Raw genomic sequence first — 23,836 nt, forward strand, 5'->3', positions numbered from 1 at the left:
ACTTTTGCATTATATTATGGTGAACTCCTGTTGTGGTGCCTCTGAAGTGACTGGCCCCAAAGAGCAATATAATGGGATCCCCTTCATGGAGGCAGGTTTTTTTTTTTTGCTGTGTTTATGAAGCACATTAAGTTAAACTTGCACACTTATGTACTTGTACTGTGCTTGCTTTTTTTTTGGCATCTTTAACCTTCCCTTGCTTAAAAATAATTTAAAGATTTTATTAAATTAAACTAAACATCTTGATTTTGTATAAGTGTGATAAATGTACTATTAATATGATAGTGCTTTCCTTAATGAAATTTATTGATGCCATGTTGAACATATACAGATGATAATTATTGTACCAGCAAGGAAATCAGATAATGTTGAACTTTTAAAAAAAAGTTTAGGAGAGTCTGGTTATTCAACAGGAGAATGAAACAAGGAATAGTGAAATACTAAGTTGTAAAGAATGGCTTATCTATCTTTTAAGGGTCGAGTTAAATATGAAATAAACATCACATAATTGGAATGAATTCTATGAAGTAAACAAAACTAACAGAATTTAGTCTATCATCCTGTTCTCAAAGCCAAAAATCAAGACTAAGAAAGTATATATAGATTTATCCCTTCTTAGAAACTTAAAAAAAAAAAAATCCATCTTAATTCATAGAATTGTCCATGGGAAATGCAATTTACTGCAGTTAAATTGCCATTTGGCCCCACAGAAAAGAACTTTAAGGATGAAGTGGTGGGGGGGGATTACAAAAGTCTTGAAGATCATTGTAGGAAGATTCTCTTTTGTGATAATGTAATATACTCAAAGTAAAGCTTTCTGTTACTTTTATTTAATAAATAAAAATAGATAATGAAATGCAGTTCTGTTGTTTTTTTTATTTAGAGCTGTTCTGAAACTCCTGTCTGGTAAGTTAGAATACTTTCAGTTTTAGCCTGAAATTGGCTTCAATTTGCTGAACTGACAGTTTTCTGCTATCTCAAATGTTTCCAAAAATATTTTAATAAATTGGTGTGTTATGCCACTGCTTTGCTTCAACAAAATTTCTGATAAGTTAACATTACTAAAGAATAGTGTGAACTTAACAGAAATTAGTTTACTTTATAGCAGGGGTGGCCAAAGAGTCTATCGCGGATTTAATTTCGGTCGATCACGACGAATTTTAAATATACAGTCATCCCTCGATTTGTGCAATGAAATTTTTGAGATGGTAGATCGCGGCACATTTTGAAGGAAAAAAGTAGATTGCATCACAAATTAAGTTGGCCACTAATGCTTTATAGAATTCATTCCAAGTAGGCAATGTTTGTTTCATATTTAACTGAATCCTTTAAAGATAGGTAGGCCATGTTTCACAACTGAGTATTTCACTATTCATTGTTTTATTCTCCTGTTGAATAACTACTCTCTCCTCAGCTTTTTTAAATTCAACATTATTGCCACATTGCTCTAAATCAGACCTTCAGAATTAAGATATGCAGTGTGGATTCCAAGTATTTACCTTAATTTATATAATTCCTGATAAATACAAGTTTGTATCATAACTTTATGCTTCGATCAAGATGTACTGTTTATCCTACTTTAAAAAAAGCTGAACTAGTGCAGGTTTAAGAACTTTCCCCATTCCATGGATGGTCACAAATAATGACCACAGTACTTAATTGCATTAATCTTTTAAGTTTGAGGCAATCAGTGAAACTTGTGAAAAACCACTTAAAACTTCTTCATAGACAATTTGAAGAAGACTGTCTTAATTTCTGAGCTATTTGAAATGTAGCCCTTTAAATTTAATATTTGTTCTGCTTTTATGCAAATTATGCAATGAAACCAACTATTTAGTATTAACATTTATTTAGTACTTAGATTTCAAAATTTTGAACCTAAAATCAATTTAAGTTTCATAATAAATAAGTTTAGTTTAAATTTGTAGTTTTGATAAATTGGTTTAAAAGCATGTATGTCTTGTTAGTAACTAAAATGTGCAGTTTTGCAATTGCAGCCATTTCTGATATTGAGAAATTATTTTAATGTTGACAAATTGAATTGCATCATATCATAGAAACATCTACATTGCATCATAGAAACATCTAATGCAGCATACACACATGGTCTAAAACATTTCAACATAGGCCAAGGTAAAGTGTTTTCTAATGTGGAACTTTTTAATTCTATTGCATCATTCTTAAGTCTTCATTTTATTTATGCAGCTCAAGCCAGACAGAATCTGAGGTTTGCAATCTAAATTTGCAAAGAACTTCATTACAAATAGTGTTTTTTTTTTTATTTTAAAAGTTCTTTAAATATGCTAACATATTTGACTACACTGGACAAATTAAAGAAAACTGTAGAAAATTATTTTGCACTGTGCACATGTATATTGAGAAAAGGAGGGAACTGCTAATTTCTCTATCTTTATGGTCAGTAGAGTGAACAGGTTCATTTATTGTTGCTACATACTGAAAATTGAGAAATCTGTTCATCCCATTGACCAATAAATTCTGAAATCGGCAATTCTCCTTTTTTCCCAGTGTACAAATGTGCACATAGTATGTAAAGATGGCTACTTGAGTAATGACTTGATAATGATTTTGGTGTCAGATACAGTTTGTTCTGCATTCTTATGGACCTTTTGCAGTATTAATCTTAAGTAAATGTTGAGATTCCTAATTTTATATTAACCAAATAGTTACTTACTATATGCTACTGCTGTTGCTTTGGGCTGTTTTAATGTGGAATTCCTAATGTGGAACTTTTTAATTCTATTGCATCCTCAAGTCTAGATTGGTTAAATTATAGAAATCATTGCAGCATCCTTTGTATAAACATGGGGTTTTCTAGCTGTAGTTCAACTATACAAAATACTTTTGCATATTTAACCTATAATTTAAAACATCAGTAAAGTCAGTGATGATTGGTCTATGATCCTTGGATCCTCTGGAAGATGACCTTATGTGGTGATAATTTTAAAACAAAATTGGAAACACAAAAGACCTATTACATAGAAGTATTAATGAATCAAATGTACAGTTAAAGTAAAATATGTAATTTAATGTGAAAAAAGGAGTTAGATTTTCAGTGAAAAAAATTAATGGTAAACTGGTGTCCAACTTTTAAATCTAGTTCTTTTGGATTTCTAAAAGATGTAATTGTAAAAATGTTCTGTGAAAGTCTATATGGCCTGCCAACAAAAATATTGCTTGACATTTAGAATAAACATTTATTCATTTTGACCCACTTCTGAACACAGTATTTAATATTGATAGGTTCACTGAATTTTGGTTTAATTAGGACAAACAGCAACACCCAATATATGCTATATATATATAGCATATACCCATCACTATTAGTCCCAATCAAAACTGTTTTCACGTGTGATTTGGAAGCATGGCATAATCTGAGATTTTCAGTTGTTTTTAAGGAAATTTCCTATGATATCAAACAGTACTTATTACTTCATTTTGAACACCGGGATAGCCATATGGCCAGAAAAATCTCTAGCTATATGGCTCTCCTACAACTCATGAGTTATTAACAAGTTCATTTCATTTTTTTTTTTCTATATCAACCCCAGATCATGGTCAACTAAACATGCAGTTTACTTAGGAGTGGGTTGTTGAATACTAGAATAAGTTGCCTCCAAATATGGCAGAGAATCTGGCTAGGTTCAAATTTAACCTGGAAAGTGGTTAACTTTTGGAAATTGTCTGCTGATTTAGAAAAGGACAGTTTTATTTGCATAATTTGCCCATACTATAATACTAAATATGGGAACTTTCCCCATCTTCTTTAATAACTTTAATTAGTAAGAAAATAAGTAGTTAAAATGGTAGTTATGTTTGTTTGTTTTTTTTTTTTTCATAAAAAAGTTACAGAAAAATTAATTTTTAGAAGGAATAAAAAGAATTAATGAATGTGGTGACTGCATTAAATTTACTTTGGCAGAGCTGTACAATTTTTGTAAGTGGTGCACATTGCATTTGTTAAATTTTTAGTACTCTTTAAAACATTTGTATAATTAATGAACTTTTTAAAATTATGTAATTTAAAATTTATAGCAAAGGATATAAAACAAGTGGAAGTTATCATTTTAAAGAGTTGTTAATGTGAACTTGGATAAAAATGAGTTTTCAGTTCTGTTATAATGGAAGTAATAGCAGAATGGGAAATTTATAGACATGAGTGTTTGCCCTAAGACCTTTTTTAGATTTAAAAAAGGGAGAAACATTCTAAAATGTTTAAATCATCATCAGCCATTTTCAATCCACTATAGGATAAAGGCCTCTCCAGCAACTTTGCAGTTCCTTCTGTTTTGAGCACTGGCCATCCATTTACTACCCAAAAACTCATGAATTTCATCTATCCATCTCTGCCTTTGTCTTCCAGGTTTTCTTCTAGCTCCTCTTGGGTACCATTCTGTTATTTTCTTAGTCCATCTGTCATCATATCTTCGAGCTATGTGTCCTGCCCAAGACCATTTTTAGTTTTGATAAGAATGTCCTTTACTTGAGTTTTCCTAATCCACGTGTTTCTCTTATCTAACAGTCTGATTCCCAATATAGTTCGTTCCATTCTTCGCTGTGTAGTTCTCAGCTTCTCTTCCATTCTTTTGGTGAATGCCCAAGTTTCACTTCCATAAGTCATGGTGGGGAGTATACATTGGTTCATTATTTTACGTTTCAGACAAACTGGGATATTGCTCTTCAGTATGTGACTATTTCCTGAATGCTATCCATCCAAAATTTATTCTTCTCTTGACTTCCAGCCATTTATCATTATTACAGCTAATAACTTGTCCCAGATAAGTATATGACTCCACCTTTTCAATTACTGCTCCTTCTATCATTATTTCCCTTTCTGTGGCATACTAGTTCATCATTACTTTGTTTTAGCCATATTCATCTTTAGTCCAAAATCCTTACTAACTGTGCATAACTGATTAAGATTTTCCTCTAATTCTTTGGGATCATGGCTTATGATCACAATGTCATCTGCAAATTGTAAATGGTTTAGGTACTCTCCGTTCACATTGACTCCTTTCTGCGACCAGTCGAATCTTCTGAAAGCTTCCTCAAGGGCAGCAGTAAACAGCTTCGGAGATATTGTGTTTTATTGTCTAACTCCTTTCTCGATTTTAAATTTCCTACTGTCTTTGTCTAGTCTAATAAAGGAGGTAGCACTCATGTATTTTCTTCAAAATCATAATATATGGGGTATCTATGCCTTGTCTTTCCAGTGCCTGAAACATTGCCTTATGCTGTATGGGGTCAAATGCCAGGCATAATGGTGTTTTCTATTCATTTGCTTTCTCCATTAGCTGTGATATTACGTGAAGGTGATCCATAGTTGAGAATCCTGTCCTAAAGCCAGCTTGCTCTTTTGGTTGATTCTCATCAAGTATTCTTTCTAATCTATTAGTAATGACCCTTGTGAACAACTTGTAGATGTGGGATAACAAGCTAATTGGTCTGTAATTTCTAATTTCTGATTTATCTCCTTTCTTATGCAGCAAAACTGATTGCATTATTCCACTGCTTAGGTGTCACACCTTTTCTAATGCACTTCGTGAAGAGCCTTGCCAGTTTGTTATGTCTCTTCCAATTTTAACAACTCTACAGTAACTTCATCTTCCCCTGGGGCTTTCTGATTCTTCATTTTCTTCAATGCATGTTCTACCTCATCAGGAAGAATATCTGGTATAAATCATTAATAATATCGGGTTTAAATCATTAAAGCCAAATAATGGTAAATTCATGAAGATAGTCCTGAAAATGGTTTAAATTTAAAGGTTAATTTAGATATTTGTATTCCTAAGTATATAGCTAAATGTGACAAATTTTGTCTCTTGTAGACAAAAATATGCCTTGACTTATTTTCTGTAACTTTTTTCTTTTCTAAATTAAAGCTTAATATCAGTTAATTTTAAATTTAAAATAACCAGAATTAGTTGAACATCTTATTTTTCTCCAGTACTTAAGAAAAACTTTTACTTGGTAGTAATTGTGGCCATTATTGTTGACTGAACAAACTTCATTTCATATAATGAAGTAACCGTTAAGTTTTTCCTGTTAGTAAGAAAGCTCCATTCATATGGATGTGGGATTAATTATCATCTGTGCTGAAAGGATAGATTGTTCCTTCTATTCTTAACCACTCAAGCTTACTTCCTGGGTTTTTTGTTGCATGGTTTATTACTTCTGCAGGTTATTACAGGTAGAAAAAGCCAGTAATTTGAGCAGTCATCTGCAACATGTTTTGTTTCCTTTTTCATCTTAATGAACTGAATACTTAAATGACCAACTTATGTTGGGATATCTGTGACCCATTTCTCAGGCTTTTGGTGTACACATTGAATAGTACTCCTTGTAGTACAAAGAGAAAACTACTCACCTGTGTAACATCTGAATAAAAGTCTGTACTAAGAAAACCTTTTCTTTTTTTTTGCCTGAAGGTTTCTGAATGACCTGCTGGCTATGTTGTAATCATTGAGAAGCTAAAACTGAATTTGATTTCAAATACCAATTTTTTTCTTGTGTTTTAACTAAAAATAACTTAGTTCTACTACTTAAACCAATATAAGTGGCCTTGTATTGTAAGGTTTGATTCCTGTTTCTCTAGTGAATCTTTTGTTGTTTTGCCATTGTTTCTAGAAATGCTGTAATGAAATAAGGCAACTTGGATTCAGTGCTATTTTTCATATTCCTGAGAAAAGTTTTATTTAGTTTAATTGGTGATTTACAGGTCAGTGATTTAAGGTTTTAGATTTTCCTTTTTTTTCACTGAAGATAGTGTGGGGGGAAACTTCAAATTCATAATCTTGGTTTCTGATTGAAACCAAACTTCCTGAATTTATGTAGGCCTATTGATTTTTATGTATAAATTTTTGCAAACTTTTTTACATGAATTATTACAGTTATTTGCATTAAAGATTACATTAATCTCACCTGAAATACCTATCCTTGCCTCTCCAGAGAGTCACTGCTCACTGGAGGGGCGTCAAATTCATGATCCTATTTCAATTTGACATACACCCTTCCATTCATGATTTTTTGTGAAAAATCATCTACAGCAATTGCACCAAATTATTTTATTTATTTATTATATATTTTTTTCATGTATTTCCATATTTTTAGAATGAGTCATCACTGAATCTATTCTTATTGTATTGTATGTTTAGAGATCAGAGGCATTACTGCCTTTTCCTCAATGGTTATATGTTTATATTAATGATGTATATTTAAATATTTTTCCTATACAGAACATGCATTTTGCAATAAATGAAAAGTAAGATTTGGGCAGATTAATTTTAGGGCCCTAAGCCATTGTTTACATCATTTAATTGTTGATATTTAAAAATGCAAACTGTTTTGCCTTTCTGAGTGATCCTCTGACACTTATTTTTGAAATTTCTATATCTTTGGCACAATTATGGTTGCAAAGAGTCTACTTTTGGTAGGACCATGGCTAATACTAGGACATCTGACTAGTGTATTTAAGTTTAAAATAATGTGTAAGTAGATATATAAAATGATTCAATGTCAAAGAAGGAATTGATCAAAATTAGAAGGGCCTAAGGCTAATTGCTAGTATTCTAAGCTATAGTAGCCAGTATTCTTAGTATAGAATGGAAGTATTTAAATGGTAGGGTAATTCTGCCCTGCCTTGAACATGGGTACTAATGAAGATGTCCTAGTTGCCCAACTTTGTAATGGGCACATTCTAAAATAATGTGCACCCTGATTGTGTATCTTTACACCATATTGGTTTCCTGAAAGCACTTCTGCCTGGGGCCCTTTATGTAATGTTAGCCAGTACAGAATTTTTAATCTACACTTTGTAGAGGCAGAGCCTATAGAAGATTTTTTACAAGTTTAACTACTTGATTCAGCTACTAACAGTTAACAATCATCCATGCCATTTTTATGGCAGTTTTATCTTATTAGCTATGTAGTAACTTTTATCTTACTAAGTATTTATGTGCACATTACCTCAGGATCACAGCCAATCTTACAAAGGCAGGATGACTATCCTAATTCTTCTATATTATTTCATAGAAAAAAGTGTTCACTTCTGTGCTTAAACTCTTATATTTCCCTCTAACTATAAAGGCCTTGTGTTTAAACATCTATATAAAACATTTGGAGGAATTGCCAGTTTGACTAATTACTCAGAATAATAGAATTAGTGCGAAGATCTCATTCTTTAGAGGATATAATTTAAACATGATGAATACTTCTATTTCATTAAAATGGAATAGCTATTATTTCAGTTCACTTTAAAAAGTGGCCCTATTGGATCTGAAACTAGTTAATGATTGGGAGGAGTTTTGAGACCTTTTGAAATGACTTATCTACTCTCAATCAATGCCCTCACCTAGGCATCATTACCACAAACTAGTTTTAAAATATACTGTCTGGATGTTGTTTGGAGCTAATTCATAATCACCAGTTCTTCCCAACTTAACTTCTCCCAAGAGAAGTTATTTTTGAAGAAGACTTTTAGTAAATTAGTCAGCTTTTTGATCTCTTCATTTGATGGTTACAAACTTTCTAATGTGAATATTATTAGAATGACTAAATAATGTAAGGAAGTAGATGTTTACTGTATCTGCCAAAAAAAATCCCATTACCAAATAGTGATTATTAAACTTAACCACTCTCCACCTTGGAAAGTAATTTATTACTGTAACCTATAACACTTACAAAGGTAAACTTGACTTCTGTTATTCTAAGATTTTTTTTTTTCTGTGCTCTCCTGGTTATCTCTCCTACCAGTGAAATGTTGTTACTGATTCCACTTAAGGCCTTAAATACCACTTCAATGTGGTCTCCACCTAAGATGTCTAGTTACCTAACTTTGTAATGTGCACATTCTAAACCATTCTTAGATCCAGTCAGATAACCAATGCTATTTTTTTTATTTATTTATTTTTTTATCTGGTTAATTGTGAAAATTTTGTTCAACTTGGGGGGGGGTGATCCTCTTGAATTGCTAATGTCTCCAATTTATGGAGATGGTTCCAAGGACAAATTGGTTAACTACTACAGACTACTCAATCTGACTTCAGTGGTAAGCAAAATTCAGATGCAAAAATTAGAAATCAATGCAGGATAACCTAGACAAATGTTTCTCTCAAGGGAACAATGGTTTTATAAACAGTTTTGTTTAACCAACCTAAAACTATTACGAGAGTCACTCATCAATTGTAGGCAGGAAACAACTTAGTTTATTTGAACTTCAGCAAAGCATTTGACCTATTCACACAAGCTTTGCTATATAAATTGGAATGTATTGGTATCATTTCAGCTCTTTAAATGGATTACAGAATGGCTACATCGCAGGATGGTAAAGGATTCTAGTTAAGTTTCTCTTCAGAACAGGCAGGGGCTAGAAATAAGCTCCTTGTGATTGCCCCTTTTGTGATTCACTTAATGGCAGTGATATGTCAATTTGCAGTTGTGATGGTTAGGAGAATGGTTAATGGCCAGTGCCAACACCATTCCTTATGAATGACTTGGGCTTTGGGATGATCACATAGGTGGAAACTGTTAATGCTGCAAAATGCAAAGGTTTTCTGTGCTTTTAAAATAACCAAAAAAATGGTACAGTTAAGGGGTTGAATTAAAAACAGTACGTATAAAAAGGGATTTAGTGGTTACACTCCAGGTTTACATAAGTTCTTTATCAGTATAGAGCTTAGTGTCTTGTCAATTTATCAAACGATCGGTCTGTAGATAGTGGAAGTTTAAAATTCAGTGCATAAGAGAATTGAGATTGCACTTAAAATACAGTGTCCAGTATGGAGATCATCTTTGAATGGATAACTTACCTAGTGAGATTAGCAAAAGGTGCCTATACAAGGAGACTTTCAGGCATGTGAGCTTGGTAACTAGGTACTTTGAAATGGATCTGATTGGGGTTTATAAAGATGAGACCACTTATTAGATGAAATGGTTCTTTAAGGTAAAAGAAATTTTGCCCATTGCTTTGAACAGTTCTATTCCCCCCCCCTTCTCTTAGATCTTGCACAATTTCTCCAGGGTTACGACATTGTAATCAGAAGGAATAAATTCAAACTAATGGTGAATTCTTATAAACTGAATTATAGGACATATTTATTTAGCCAAACAGGCTGTTAATCAGTGGAATAAGTTGCCCAGACCAGTGGTTCCCAAACTACTGAGATATATATGTATGAACACTGGGTTTTCTGAAAAGAAAATTCAAAGTTTTGTTTAAAACAACTGAACTTTATTCTTGTTTTTACATAAATATATAATAACTTTATTAATCATCAATTTGATATACATAAAACGAATAATTTGACCAGTTCCAGAGGGTTGTTTCACGTACCCCTAGGGGTCTGTGGACTCCAGTTTGGGAACATCTAGTATAGATGTAAAGTAAGACAGCTTGGGAATTTTTTTTCTCTTCCCCTCCTGCACTGCTCTTCCTGCCTCTCTTCCCCTCCTGCACTAATTAATTTAAACTAATTGGTTCAATCCAGCTGCTCTTATTTGAACATGGGGTTTGAATTGAAAGTTTGTATGTTGTGATGAAATCCTAATGAAGGATCTTATCAGAAGGTTCATTTTGAATTTTATATTTAAAAAAATCGCGAGTACATTTGTGGGTTGATGTGGAATATTATTTCACCTCAGCTCTAATTTTTCTGCTCTCCTGCGGTTGAATTGATATATAGTTGTCCTATTCTATGTGCTTACCTGTATAAGAAGCCAACATTTCCAAGTAAAAGTGGAGAGGTCGTCGAAAAACTCCTGCAGGGAACCTTCCAGTGAATGGCGTCCTTTCTAGTTGACTCATGATGCAGCTGTTTCCTTTTCCCCACTAAGGAAGTTGATGGCAATTGAACGCTTATTCGTTCGTGCGCCATGATGCTAACGACCGAACAAATGACCATCTGTGAAATGTGCTTATTTCTTGGCAGAGGAAATACGCCATGCGTTTACTTTTGGTAATTTTTTTTCAGAACTCTTGTAGTTACGAGTATTCTGCAGTGGTAAAACATTGCATATAACTGCTTGGGCATGCCATTTAACCTCTGATTACTTCAATTTATTTTTAACTTTGAACATTCAGTTGCCAACACCGAAATTCCCATCTAGATCTTAAAACTTGCCTTATTCGCCATGACTACAGCTGTAATTGAGACGGGAAGCCATTAGAAACTTTAAAAACAAGAATGGCGTAACACAATCTTTTATTTGTTTTTTTTTTTTCCCTCTGGCTCGGTAAGGCTAGGTGACATGGAAATATTGCTGCACAGGTAACTCCTAAAAGAGTTCTAAGATAGCAGCCGGCCAACCAGTGCATGGTTACAGAAATGGAGCGTTCAGGTCTGTGACCTAGGTTAATGCCTTTAAGTTGCCTAGGAAACGGCTGATGAGTGCATGCAAAGCAAGAGAAGAAAATAGCAACTGCTAAGATTTTGTTCTGCTGACTGATTACCTTCTTAGACACTAGGTGTTGCCAACCTGTCGTTGAACTCTTGTTCCCGATTAGTTTCCTCCCCCTTTAATTTTAAAATGCACTCCCTCTCTGCGTGTTCACAGCAAATCTCATGAATAGCAACATAATGCACATGGTCTGAATCTATCTTCTGTTTAATTAGAGCAGTGATAATTTGTTCAATCTGAATTTTCAGCACAGTTTTTGAAGAATCGTGCGGAAACAAAGGTTGCAATGTCCTTAATGAAATATGCGAATAATTTTTTTTTTTTTCTGCTGTCAGTCCTTTTCCAGAACTGGCATCCATGAAACCAGGTCTGGATTTTTTTTTTCAGTGTGGAAAGACGTATTTTAAAAAATAGTGAACTGTATTTTTACTTTATTCACTGTAATGTTGATAAACTTTCGACCAACGTTATGACTAGTAGTACTGGAAATAAGACTTATTTTGTCTGTCATATATTAAAGATTTATATTTTTAAGAACCTTTTTTTTTTCTCTGAAAAACAAAAGGTTGCATTTTCTTAATACTGTACTGTACTGTACCTTGGAAAACTTACTGTCGTGACAGATTAATACATTCAAAAGATGTGTGGTATGCATAAATAACCGCTCGAAACACGTTAGTTCTCGGCCGATTCATAGTCCCTTTTTTTTTTCACTGGAGAGATTTGCCCAAGAGATGTGGAAACAATCGTGTTTAAGATTTCTGAGAGTCCACCAAGTGGATTTCCCGTCAATTAATTAATAGAGGATGTGAAGTCAAAAAGACGTTCCCTTGATATATGACGATATTTTACCAAACTCATTTCGGAATTGGATTGAAAAATGGTGAATTTTTCACGGAACGGGAACTATTTTGAAGATTATAATGTAATCAAGTTAAGGTGATAATAAATTCCTGGGATTTGAACTGGGGAAATAATTTTTTTAAAATTAAAGACTGACTGATTACTTTCGATACAACCCCGGTATACAAAAATCGGCCACGTCTAAGTATCAGTTGCATTCTCGTTCACGTCTTTGAGAATACTGTGTACTACTTGCAAGTAATGTCGGTGGTTTCAATTGTTCGAAAAGTTGGTAGCTTTGGCGGTAGACTTCAGTAGGGTTACTTTGTCCTTTATATCGAGAACCAACTTTCTGTATTTCGTCCTTCGTGATTGCCCATCGTGCAAATAAAATCTTCTTTTCCTCCTAAAATACAATAAGGAAGCAATATTTTTAAGACCCGAGTACTAGTTTTACAAACTAATGAAACGCTGTATTACTTGCCGAGAGAATGAAATATGACTTCGTTCTTGCTGGCTTAATAAATACTGAATTTTCTCATTACTATTCTCCTTCGTTACCCCGTGAAAGAACAGGAAATGCTTTGCTCAAGTTTCCTCTGGATTGCCCTTTGAAGTTCTCGTGTGACGTTTCTTGTGAATGTCTGTTCTTCTTGGTTGGCAGCCCTGAGAAGTCGTCCCGCGGCATAGACCTCCCTAGTACTCCTCCCACCTTACTATCCCCACTTCCCCAGTATAGCCTGCTTCCTTGCGTGAAATGAATCAACAAACAGTATTTTTCAAGGGGTGGGGTTATACCAGTGTTCCAGTCTATATATTTATGGAATATATCGGGTTGCTGAATTTTAATAGAGGACTAAATTCTGATAAATAAAAAAAACTCCCTGATATAGTACCTCATGTGGGGGCGTGTTTAGAAGTTCTCAAGTGGAATATAAATATCCTTTCATCCTCTTAAATGGGATTTTTTTTTAGTCCTTTTCCTCCTACTTTTGGCCTCGCTGTTTCAACGCTTGGACAGAGATCCTTTAATTCTAATTTTGTATCCCTTAGAAAACAATGAAGATTAGTCCTTTTCATTCTCAAAAGATTGCGTACAGACCTTTTTTATCAGGCGCAGATAATTTTTGTGCAATAATTTTAATTTTTTTGAAGGACGATGTAGTCATATTTGGGGGGGGGGGAGTATATACGTATACACACACGCTGTTTCTTCTCTGAAACAGTTAAATATTCGCCACGGGTAGTCTAGTCTTCAATAATATAGTTCACTTTGATCCCACAAACTTTCATTACTGAGATTCTAGAAAGTTGACTGTTCTTCATCTCATGGTCATTTTATGGTGCTTGGCCAATTGAAATTTTGTTCGTATTTCAAAAATCCATCAGCCGTGTACGAATTGATTTTGGCAAAGCATATTTCTCCATTTTCTGAAACGCCAAGTTATAGCTTTATATCTTCCTTGGTATATTGTGGTATTTCGTGTACTTGTAGATACGACGATGACATGAATCGTAGAGAGCGCATTATTTTTACAATGTTGCGAATACTCCAAATAAGCAATTCGCATAACTAAAATTATTTAAAAGGATTACAAGATATTTCCATCACCTCCATTGTTACTAGCATGAGAAACAGGTGATCATCTGTTTCTGATAGTTCTCTTGGAGAATACAATAGCAAGATGTCCCTTTATCTGTGGAATTCACCTGCAGTTTACCTTTGTGGGGGGGGGAAAGGAATTGTTTAAAATTGCAAGCGCTTTTTACGGCGAAGGTCTCTCTGAAAACCTTGCATTGTTTAAGCACTAGTGGTTGAGCAGGTTCACGACATGCACCTGTTGTTTGGTCACCCCCCCCCCCGTTCCCCAATCTCAGGAATGCGAATACAGCTTGCGAAGCAGTCCAACCGGTGTTCATCTAAGTTAAACGTTCAGTGGCATGCCTGCCTCTTCGCTCGTTGCTCTTTAGGGAGATCAGACATGTTGATGGTGGGGGGGGGGGAGGTATAATGATAGGAAATTGCATTCGTTACACCTTTGAATTCCTTGATTATCGAACTTGCCTGCTTCCATCGTTAGTTTAATATGAATGTTAAAAGGCTAAAAAATGACGACTTTAGTCGTTGGCACTGCTTTTGTTTTTCGTGGACTATAATGATAAGCGCTTGTCTAAATTTCCAGTTTGAGTATCTGACGCCTAATGCATTTTATGCTCAATGTGGTAGTCGAAAAACAGAACCTGATTCGAATGTTTGTCTATCATATCAACCATTACATATTTTATTGGTGGACTGAGCTTACTCTTACCAATAAAATAGTTTTCCTTTTCCTCGAATGCATCAATAGTTTTTGTAAATAATTTTTTTATTATTATTACTGTATTTCGTAACTTGTGGAGGAGCTGTAATGTGCAGCGCAAGTTTTAGCGAAGCCATAATAATAATAATATCGCTACCCAAAGATTCTATTTTTTTTATTCACTAAATTTTATAATTTGAATGTGTTTTAATTAAATTTAGATTTTAGAAAATTAGGTTTTTGTGATTTTAATATTCATATTAAATGTATCCTTTTGCTATTTAATGCCTGTATTCTGTAAGATTCCCCATAAGTTTACAGGGATTGCTAGTTTATTGTAAATATGAACATATCGGCGACTTTTTTTTTTCTATAACCAATTCTAATTGATAGAGGCGTGACTAGGGTATTTTAAAGGATGGCCTCGGCCACAGGCGCCGATTGAAGTTAGAATAACCGAATCTAATTTGGGATTGAGCATTAAAATTTTTTCTATAAAAATAATTATACTAATTTAATAGATTTTGTTACATCTCTGAAAACAACGCGCATTTCTGATATTCTAGGAATTTTGGCCCTAGGCGTCAAAATTCCTACTTCTGTAGATTTGAACTCTAAATGACAAACAAACCAAACATTTTACAAAAAAAAATTTTCCGCTAGGTGGTCATAAAAAAAAATAGTGATGCGAGACTCAGTTTCAAATAATTTTGTTACTGAACTCCGAATATATTATTTACTTATTTATTTTTTTTTTTTAACATGTATGTCAGTAAACGGCGATATCGTCTGCTCTGCTAATAACAACCAGTCTGGTGTTAGCACATAGAAACAACCTTTGATACTTTCGTTGACGCATGCATCTTAAGACATCTGAGATTTAAATATCGGTAAAAAATGAAAATATTTTTAATATCGTTAGCACTTCATTTTACACATACCTGTATACAATTTAAATGAATGCACCTTAAGAACATTCTCTTTGCTTTTAGTTAAATTCGAGCATCCTTGAGGCGTATCGTAGTTGGGATGGTCAGCCAATTTTCCCCCTCCCACCCTCCGTCATCCCTCTCTTCCAGGTACACCTTAAACCCGGTGCAGGAGTCCACATTCCAGATGACAGGCGTGAACCTTATCGTTAAAAGGATGGCTGGTTTTGTGTTGCATACCATCGTCGCGTTACAACCAATTGCTGTTGCAGATGCGGACTGGTGAGAGGCTATCCGGTGAACCGAGTCTCCCGTGCGCGAGGCTGCATAACTTCCAGTCACGCACGGAGCTACGGGGTCGGGCCAGCAGCGGCCGCGGGCCACCCAAACAGAATGGGGAAGTGGCCGCTGCTGCATTCCCACGTCCTCGGCCGTCTAAACAAGGGGGGTCTGAATGGCGTCGACAGTGCTATCTACGGTGCCTTTGTTGGGACGCTGCGTGCCACACATACTATCCCGTGGGAGATGAATGAAATAATCCCGCACAGGGGTTTGTGGGAAAAAAGCTCGTGCACAAACTGCCGTCAGGGTAGACTTGTATCGTCTCCGCCCTAGTGCGGAGTACCTAATTTGAGACTTAGAAACCATGTTTAGTTAACTCGTTTCTGGAGCGCGGTAACGGTGTCGCTTTTTATTGTAATGTTAGTATCGTCTGCAGTACCTTTTTTGATTTTCGCATTTTATAGCGAGCATCCAGATTTGTAGAAATTTGCTAAGCCAGAAAGAATCCGCATGTTTTCATTATACTAAAAAAAAAAAAAAAAAGTTAGTCTCCCATTGATTAAAAATTTGTAGCTTTCAACCTGAATTACAGTGCGGTGTTCATTGAGCTCAGTAGTGAACTCGGTAACGTATGTTGTGGAAGGATCTAAATTTGAATCCCATTAATGCAAATATTGGGTCACAGAAGTTATCAGGATAGTGGCAAAACTATTTGAGCACTGTGCTCAAAAACTACTTGCATATCATTAATCATAATTCAGATTTGACTTTTCTTTTTTCATAAAAATAGAGGCTTTCATGATTGATTTTGATAACGTGTATAAATAGTTATTCAGTCTGACTCCATTAAGCACCCATATTGGGGAGCAACCAATGTTCCGTAAAATTTCGTATATAGATAGAGTAAAAATATTAAACGACCAATTACCGAATTACGAAAGGTATCCACAATTTTAATAATCATTAAAATTGTACTAGTTATTTGAACAAACTGCATTGTAATTCTTACTCGACAGGCTGTGTCCTTAATTAAGAGAGCCTGTCGGCATTTGCCGTACTCACCGGCACTAGCGTAGAGACGCCTTGGCATTGGGGCAGGTGCCAAGGGCGCCACTGACAGCCCACATCAGGTCCGTGCCAAGCTATTCCGACACCCGAGCTAGCCTGACGAAATGGCGCCCTTAAATGATGTCCCATCAGGATGAGAGAAGGGGTGTGAAAATAAATTTGCTCCAAATGGCATGTTTTCAGAGGGAAATTCAAGCCTGCATACATCATTAAATCTGAGTACATACTGCATAGCAGTATAGATCTATTTGCCGTCCAGAACGTAACTTTGAAAGGACCAATCAGGCGACCGCTTCATCAGCGTATGCTCGAATGCATAGCAGTTCGCAATTCACGCATTGTGTGTTCTACAATGATCAATAAGTTAGAAGTAATAAATAATGCGTGTATAGTTTTTGTGCTTGCTATATAAACAGGTAATCATGAATATTGTGATTTATAATTTAAAAAAGCCCAATTAATTTTAGACGACATGTCACCGTCGTAATCCATTCGTTATATCGAAAATTTTCTTCGTTCTACGGAAACCATTTTTAAAAATTTTTTATTGTTAAATTCATCTGTTGCTGTTATCGTTCTCTGAACTCCACTAATCACTTGGAACTCCTTGACTTCCTCCAGTCCAACTTTCCTAACAGTGAAGTAATTTTCCTTGGTGATTTTAACGTTCACAACTCCAGCTCGCTTCTGTTTTCTAGTCATAGGGACCCATCTGGTCGAGATGCTGAAGCTTTTGCAATTACTAATGACCTACCAGAATACCGGACAATCTTCATTTATTTAACCATGCAGCCAACACTTGATCGTTTTCTCACAAATAATCGTTAGTACACAGTCGACGTGAATGGTCCTCTAGGCACCCCAGATCAAAACTTGGTACGGGTCTCTTCTCCAATGGAGCCTTATTGTCATGGCAATTCCCAACCTCGTGTTTGGCATTACAAGAATGTAAAATGGGATCATTTGCGTGATTTCTTTCCTCATTTTCCTTAATCAGATTACTGTTTCGAAACTTATGTCAACATTTGCTCAGATCATGTCAGTGAAATTATTCTTGTAGGGATGGAATCCTTTATTCCACACTACACCTTAAAATCTCGCCTTTTATCTAAACCTTGGTTTTCCAATAAATGTGCTAAGGCTGTTCAAGAGAATGTCGCATATCGTAATTGGCTCATATGCAAATCTCCAGGTTCATTTTCTGCCTACTTGGTACCAAAGCCCGCAGTAATTTTAAAGTAGTTATTAATCCAATGGTTTTCAACCGCTGTGCCGCAACAACATTCCAGTGATGCACGTAATTTGGGTTTAAGTTACATGAACTTATTTTTTAAAATTTATATATTTATTTCATTATAAAAAGGTGTACAGTATCTTTTTAATTTTGTGGTGATCTATAGTTGATGTTTACTTAGTACCTCTATTTTATAAAAAAATAAAATTATTATATACTGTGTGTGAAGCGAATCTAGCAGGCAGAAAATTGAGTAGGAGTGCCGCATAATAAAATAAATTACTTAGGGGTGCCATTTTTAAAAAAAGGTTGAAAACCGCTGTATTAATCAATCCAAACCAGATTTCAAACAGGCTAAGAGTAGAAAACTTGCTTCTTGTCCAAATGGTAGCTGACCATTCTGATCTCTTGCCAATGCTATTGGCCACACCCTTTGCCCACCTCTGTCTAAACCAGATGGTTCTATCGCCACTTCAGCCAAGGATCAAGCTGACTTGCTAGCATCCTATTTTTCTTCCAACTCGTCTATTAATGATCTTGGTAAACCACTTCCCACCATTCCCAGTACGTTCCATTCAATGCCTCCTGTGGTCTTTCGTCGAAAGGATGTGAGAGATGGCTTTTGAACAATCTTGATGCTAAGAAAGCTCCAGGTCCTGATGGTATTTCTCCTCTTGTTCTCAAAACCTGTGCTCCTGAACTTACTCCTGTTCTGTTGTCGCCCTTTTTTTACTTTCTTATTCCAAAGGTGTGTTTCCTTCTGGTTGGAAATTTGCTCATATCCAGCCAGTTCCTAAAAATGGCGACAAATCCCTCCCATACAATTATCGTCCCATTGCGGTCACCTCTACTCTTTCCAAAGTAATGGAGAAAACAATTAACTGCCAACTCTTAAACTAGCTATAATCCTTTCATCTGATCAACGATCGCCAGTATAGATTCCGTCAATGTCGATCCACTGGTGATGTTCTGGCTTATGTTACCGATTTTTGAACAAATTTAATGTAAAAGTTTGACGAAACTCAAGCAGTTGCTCTTGACATTTCAAAGGCTTTTTATTGTGTTTGGCATAAAGGCCTTCTAAATAAGCTTCCATCTTATGGTTTGCCAACTGTGTTTTGTAATTGGGTATCCAGGTTTCTCTCTGACTGCTCACTGAGGGTGATGGTTAAATTGCTCTGTCTTCTAAATTCTCCACTAATGCTGGTGTTCCCCAAGATTCAGTTGTTTCTCTCACTCTTTTCCTCTTGTATATTTATGATCTGCTTCCATTGCGTAATCCTATCCATAGTTTTCCTTATGATAGCAGATTGCATTCCACCTTTCCCTACTCAAACAGTTTCAACTTCTCAAATGTCCACTACCAATTCCTTAAATGCTGATATCCAGTTAATTCTCCAGTGGGACAATGATAACTTAGTTGATTTCAATCCTTCTAAAACTCAGTCCTGTCTTATATCTCGCAGAATGGATTCTTATGCTTATCTTTAATGACACTTCGATTTCTAGGAAAGATCATATCTCTTTTGGGGATTACTCTGACTTCCAATCTCTCTTGGTATAAGCACATTACAAATATTGCTTCCTCTGCATCTAAAAAAAAACTGGGTTTTCTCTTTTGCTCAGGGCGTTACTTTTCTTCCAACAGCTATTCTCTCTCTGTACAAATCTGGAATTCGTCCTACCATGAAATATTGTTCCCACATCTGGGGTGGTGCCCCCTCTCAGGCTTCTAGATTCCATTCAAAAGAGGGCAGTTAGGTTAATTAATGACTCCTCTTAACAGTCTTTCCACTCTTGTCTCAGACGTTCTGTTTCTGCTGCATGCTTTTCTATAGATATTTCCATAGGTACTGTTCTTCTGAATTGGTTTCTATAATTCCCGCTCTCTCTTTCAAAGCAGTCCGAACACGTGCCACAACCAGTCAACATCCATTTACTGTCCAGCTTTGAAACTCACAGAACCAACTTTTCTTCTTCCTCATTCATTCCTTCAACTTCGATTTCTGGAACAACCTTCCTTCATACGTATTTCCTGAAAATTTCAGTCTACAGAAGTTCAAGTAATGTCAATAAGTATCTTTCATCTTCTCACCCTCCAACCCTTGCACGGTACTAAGTACTATAGGTTTTAATACCTCGTGTTTGGGGGTTTCATAAAAAAACAAAACAAAACGTCTTAAATGTAATTACCAAGGGGAATTCTCTATAAAGAGGCTCGACTGTATTATGATTTACAACTTATCGAAAAAAGACGCGTAGCCACAAATTTGCTAAGTACGCCAAAAACCAATCTACGCCTCTGCTCACCGCTCGTTAGATCCTCCACCCAGTACACCACATCTTTCTCCTAGAAAGACGGCCATCGTGGTATAGTACCATGCAGAAAGTATAATAATACTGTTCTCAGCATTAATAAACGGTGCATCTGGATAGACTAGCTAAAAATCGAATGCATTGTCGCTCTCTTTACTTTGCAAGTTATTCATGATTCCACTACATGTATAGTTCTTTCAGTTACAAGTTACGTACGGTATTCAGAAAGGGGGGAAAAACACATTGTAATATAGATGCAGTTTGAGTATCTTTTGTATTCATAAAATATTGTTTGTAGCTTTATTTTAACGTTACATTTTTATAGGATGTACATACGTAAGCCCGCTCCCTCCCACGCTTTTTATCAATCTTTAACTTAGTTTAAACAACACATACCAGATATATATATATATATATTAATCTCCAGTTGCTTATGTTCATGATTATTAATTTAACAGGTAATCGTTTAATAATTATTACTATTGTGGATATCTTCTGTGTGGTTTTTATTCACTCTTGATTGTATTGTGTTTAACATGAAATTTATGTGCGTAAGATAGGAACTCCCTGTACTGTATACAAAGACACTGTATTGGCCTTGGTTCCTTCAGCATTACTAAACAATCCGGTCCATACGTGTGCTGTTTCCAGCACATGCCCTCTTCGGATGTTGGCAATGTAGGTTGAGCAGGCAGATGAACTCTACCAAGGAACCTGTGTTGCAAAGATAAATTTTTCTTAAGTAGTATGCTAAAGAAGCAGCTATTTATGATTCATTTTTATAAGTAAATGAAGCTAATTGATCCAAAGAATGCATTTGTTCCACTTTCCTGCTTATTCGGTGTGCTCTGCGGTATAAAAAAAAAATTCCCTGGCCCCTCTGTTTACATTCTCACCCGACTGATCGTGAGGGGAGGGGGGGGGGTGAGTGCCTTAGTGGTTATGTAGAGTATTCCCAAGAATTAGATCCCTGATTAACACCATTGTTTATGAAATTTCTCAATCACGTGATCAACTTTTACTGCTAATTTTATAAGATAAACTTGACCTCTGGCTTCCATCTGAGTTCTAGATCTGCTGCCGATATGATGCCCTTGATTCTCTGGCATAAAATAGTGATGCATGAGTATATTCACGTGCGCTCTTCAAAAACGCCTATTTAACTTTTTTTTTTTTAAGGATTTAAAAATTTGATTTATTTGCAAGAGAAAAAATCATGCCTAGGAATTTTACACTATTTAGACGTTACTATGAAGATGATGCTTAAGAATCACGAAACTTTTCTTGCTCATCTAGGGAGTCTAGGTAATCAGTCAGCTTTTCCACAGGGTATTTCATATCTAAATGAGACTTAAACTGGTCCATTTGTCTTTGGTCCCATATTTACCATTGACAGCTTTCCTCTTGCAAGGTGCTGGAGCGCAACAGGAGTCCTTTAATATTACGAAGGGAGAAAAGCCATTGTAGTCATTGCTGGCACAAAGGGCCAAACAGTTTTGTCATTCTGAAGCTCCTTTTACAAACAGGCGCCGCCTGTTTATTTTTTATCGTTTTTATATTTCGTTTTGTTTTCAAAGAACTAAGAACACCGTCACTTTTAAACAATTTGAGTACACTTGGTTTCAACTTTAAAGCCCTCATCTAGTTAGGCATCATTGTGAAGCTTTACTTATTGATTGATTCATTAGTAACCTACAGTAAGCGATTCGGCAAGGCCGAGCAAAAGAGGATATAAAATACACGGGCCTCTAAACAGAAGGGATGGGCTTCCTCAGAGCTAACTGTGCAAGGGAACTTGCAAAGTACAATTGCAAAACCGTGAAAATCAGTATTTATGTACGTACTTATAGAACAAGCCATAATAGTTTTTCATAATAAATAATTATTTTATTACGCGTAGTAATAAAATTTTATTATTGTCGCTAGTGTGAAGTTTCTTCTTTCAGGTGCATAAGGATATAGTATAATATTAATAATTCGGATGTAATTACTATTTTGTGTCATTTGGGCCTTGTCTACCGCGCAGATTTCGTCAACTAGGCTCTTAATCATAGTGCGTGGTTGTTACCTGACGCGTAGGTGTTTATGGAAGGGGAAGAAAATAGAGGCTGACTTTAATTTTTACCTTTTTAACCTCAAAAGGTTATTTCATGTTTAGTCTTCATCTATGGATTTCGATAAAAATTCGGTGTTGAAATACTTGTATAGGCAAGTTATTAGGTTCTGGCAGTATGTGTTTTACACAAGAGGCTCTATTTCTTGACAGTATTTTTGATCGTGAATTGTTTTTCCTGTTTTGTCTTAGTAGTCTGCCAACTTTCGATATCTCTGGGGGTTGCCGCTTTCGACATTTAGCGATGTGTGACCGATATGGCAGGAAAAGCTTCCATCTTGAACCTCTGATAAATAGTCCGATACAGGAAATAACTTAATTTCTGTTCCGTACACATGTACTGTAAAAACGAAAGATTCAATTTCTGTTACGATTAAAATACTTAGAAAAAGCCAGGATAGCATGTGAAAGCTTAAGCTGTTTGAGTTGCCATTTTAAATTAATGCATAGATTTTTTTATTAAATTATTATTAGATTTTTATATATTGGCTTTCTTTGATAATTATACCATCACATTGTACAACTTTCTTTTTTCTTTCTTTTTCTGTTTTCAGGAAGGCTTAATTGCATTCTCCGATGGTGGCGAGAACCAGCCTACAGAGTCAAAATGGCCAGGATTCAAGAACCTTGTGTGTGGACTGGCTGCAAGTACCCTTGGTGCTTTGACGCTTGGCGCTTTCCTCACATCAAAATCTTAAGGATAGCATTTTACCATCTTTTCCCTCACACTCGTTTCTCCATAATCCACATAGAACGAAGAGATTCCCATCGCTGCCCTCAGCCTCGAAAGACCGAGTTGGACTTGCTGTTTTGTTATTTGAAAACAAAGGTGGCAACATAATGGGAACTCCTTACAACGATGAACATTTTTTTGGAGTTGTGATTTAGAAGGAACATTATTTATAATGCTACTTGCAGATAACTTTTTTAAACCAAACCAGTACGTGATTTCTGAACTGTGGGAAGTGTTGGATCACCAGTATACATATCCACAGCCATCCGAGTTTTAAGGATTATTTAAGATCTCGAAAGTTTTTGTCAGTGTTTTATTACTAGTTTTACATGCAGCAATGAACAATAAAAATAAAAGCCATTTATTGTCGTCAACGGGAACTGGTGATCAGTATCTTTATAGTAGAGGTTCAGTTGCCTTCTTTTGAAAAGGCATTGGAGGACTGGACCTGTTACACGTACAAATTGGATATCCCGTTTATTCTGTAACTGTATATAGTTTTACTGTTGTGGGGTAGGGCACGAATCTGTGCGCAGTAGGTTTTTAATAATTGGCCATGCTTGCTCTCTAGCGTTATGGGCAAATTCACCCGACAACCATCTGCTG

At 35.5% G+C, this 23,836-nt stretch overlaps 1 protein-coding gene across 1 annotated transcript in view; it reads left to right on the forward strand.

Annotated features, from left to right (window-relative positions):
- Positions 1–23,610, forward strand: part of LOC150090713 (bcl-2-like protein 2) — a 32,530-nt gene extending 8,920 nt beyond the window's left edge. The window contains exon 2 of the mRNA XM_090372345.1: positions 23,052–23,610. Coding sequence (XP_090228471.1) covers positions 23,052–23,195 — 144 coding nt within the window. The 3' untranslated portion in view covers positions 23,196–23,610. The remainder of the gene's footprint in view (positions 1–23,051) is intronic.
- The last annotated feature ends 226 nt before the right edge of the window (positions 23,611–23,836 follow it).

Source organism: Mastigoproctus giganteus, chromosome 1, assembly GCF_048544385.1.
Source record: "Mastigoproctus giganteus isolate SK-2022 chromosome 1, ASM4854438v1, whole genome shotgun sequence".
Taxonomy (NCBI): Eukaryota; Metazoa; Arthropoda; class Arachnida; order Uropygi; family Thelyphonidae; genus Mastigoproctus; species Mastigoproctus giganteus.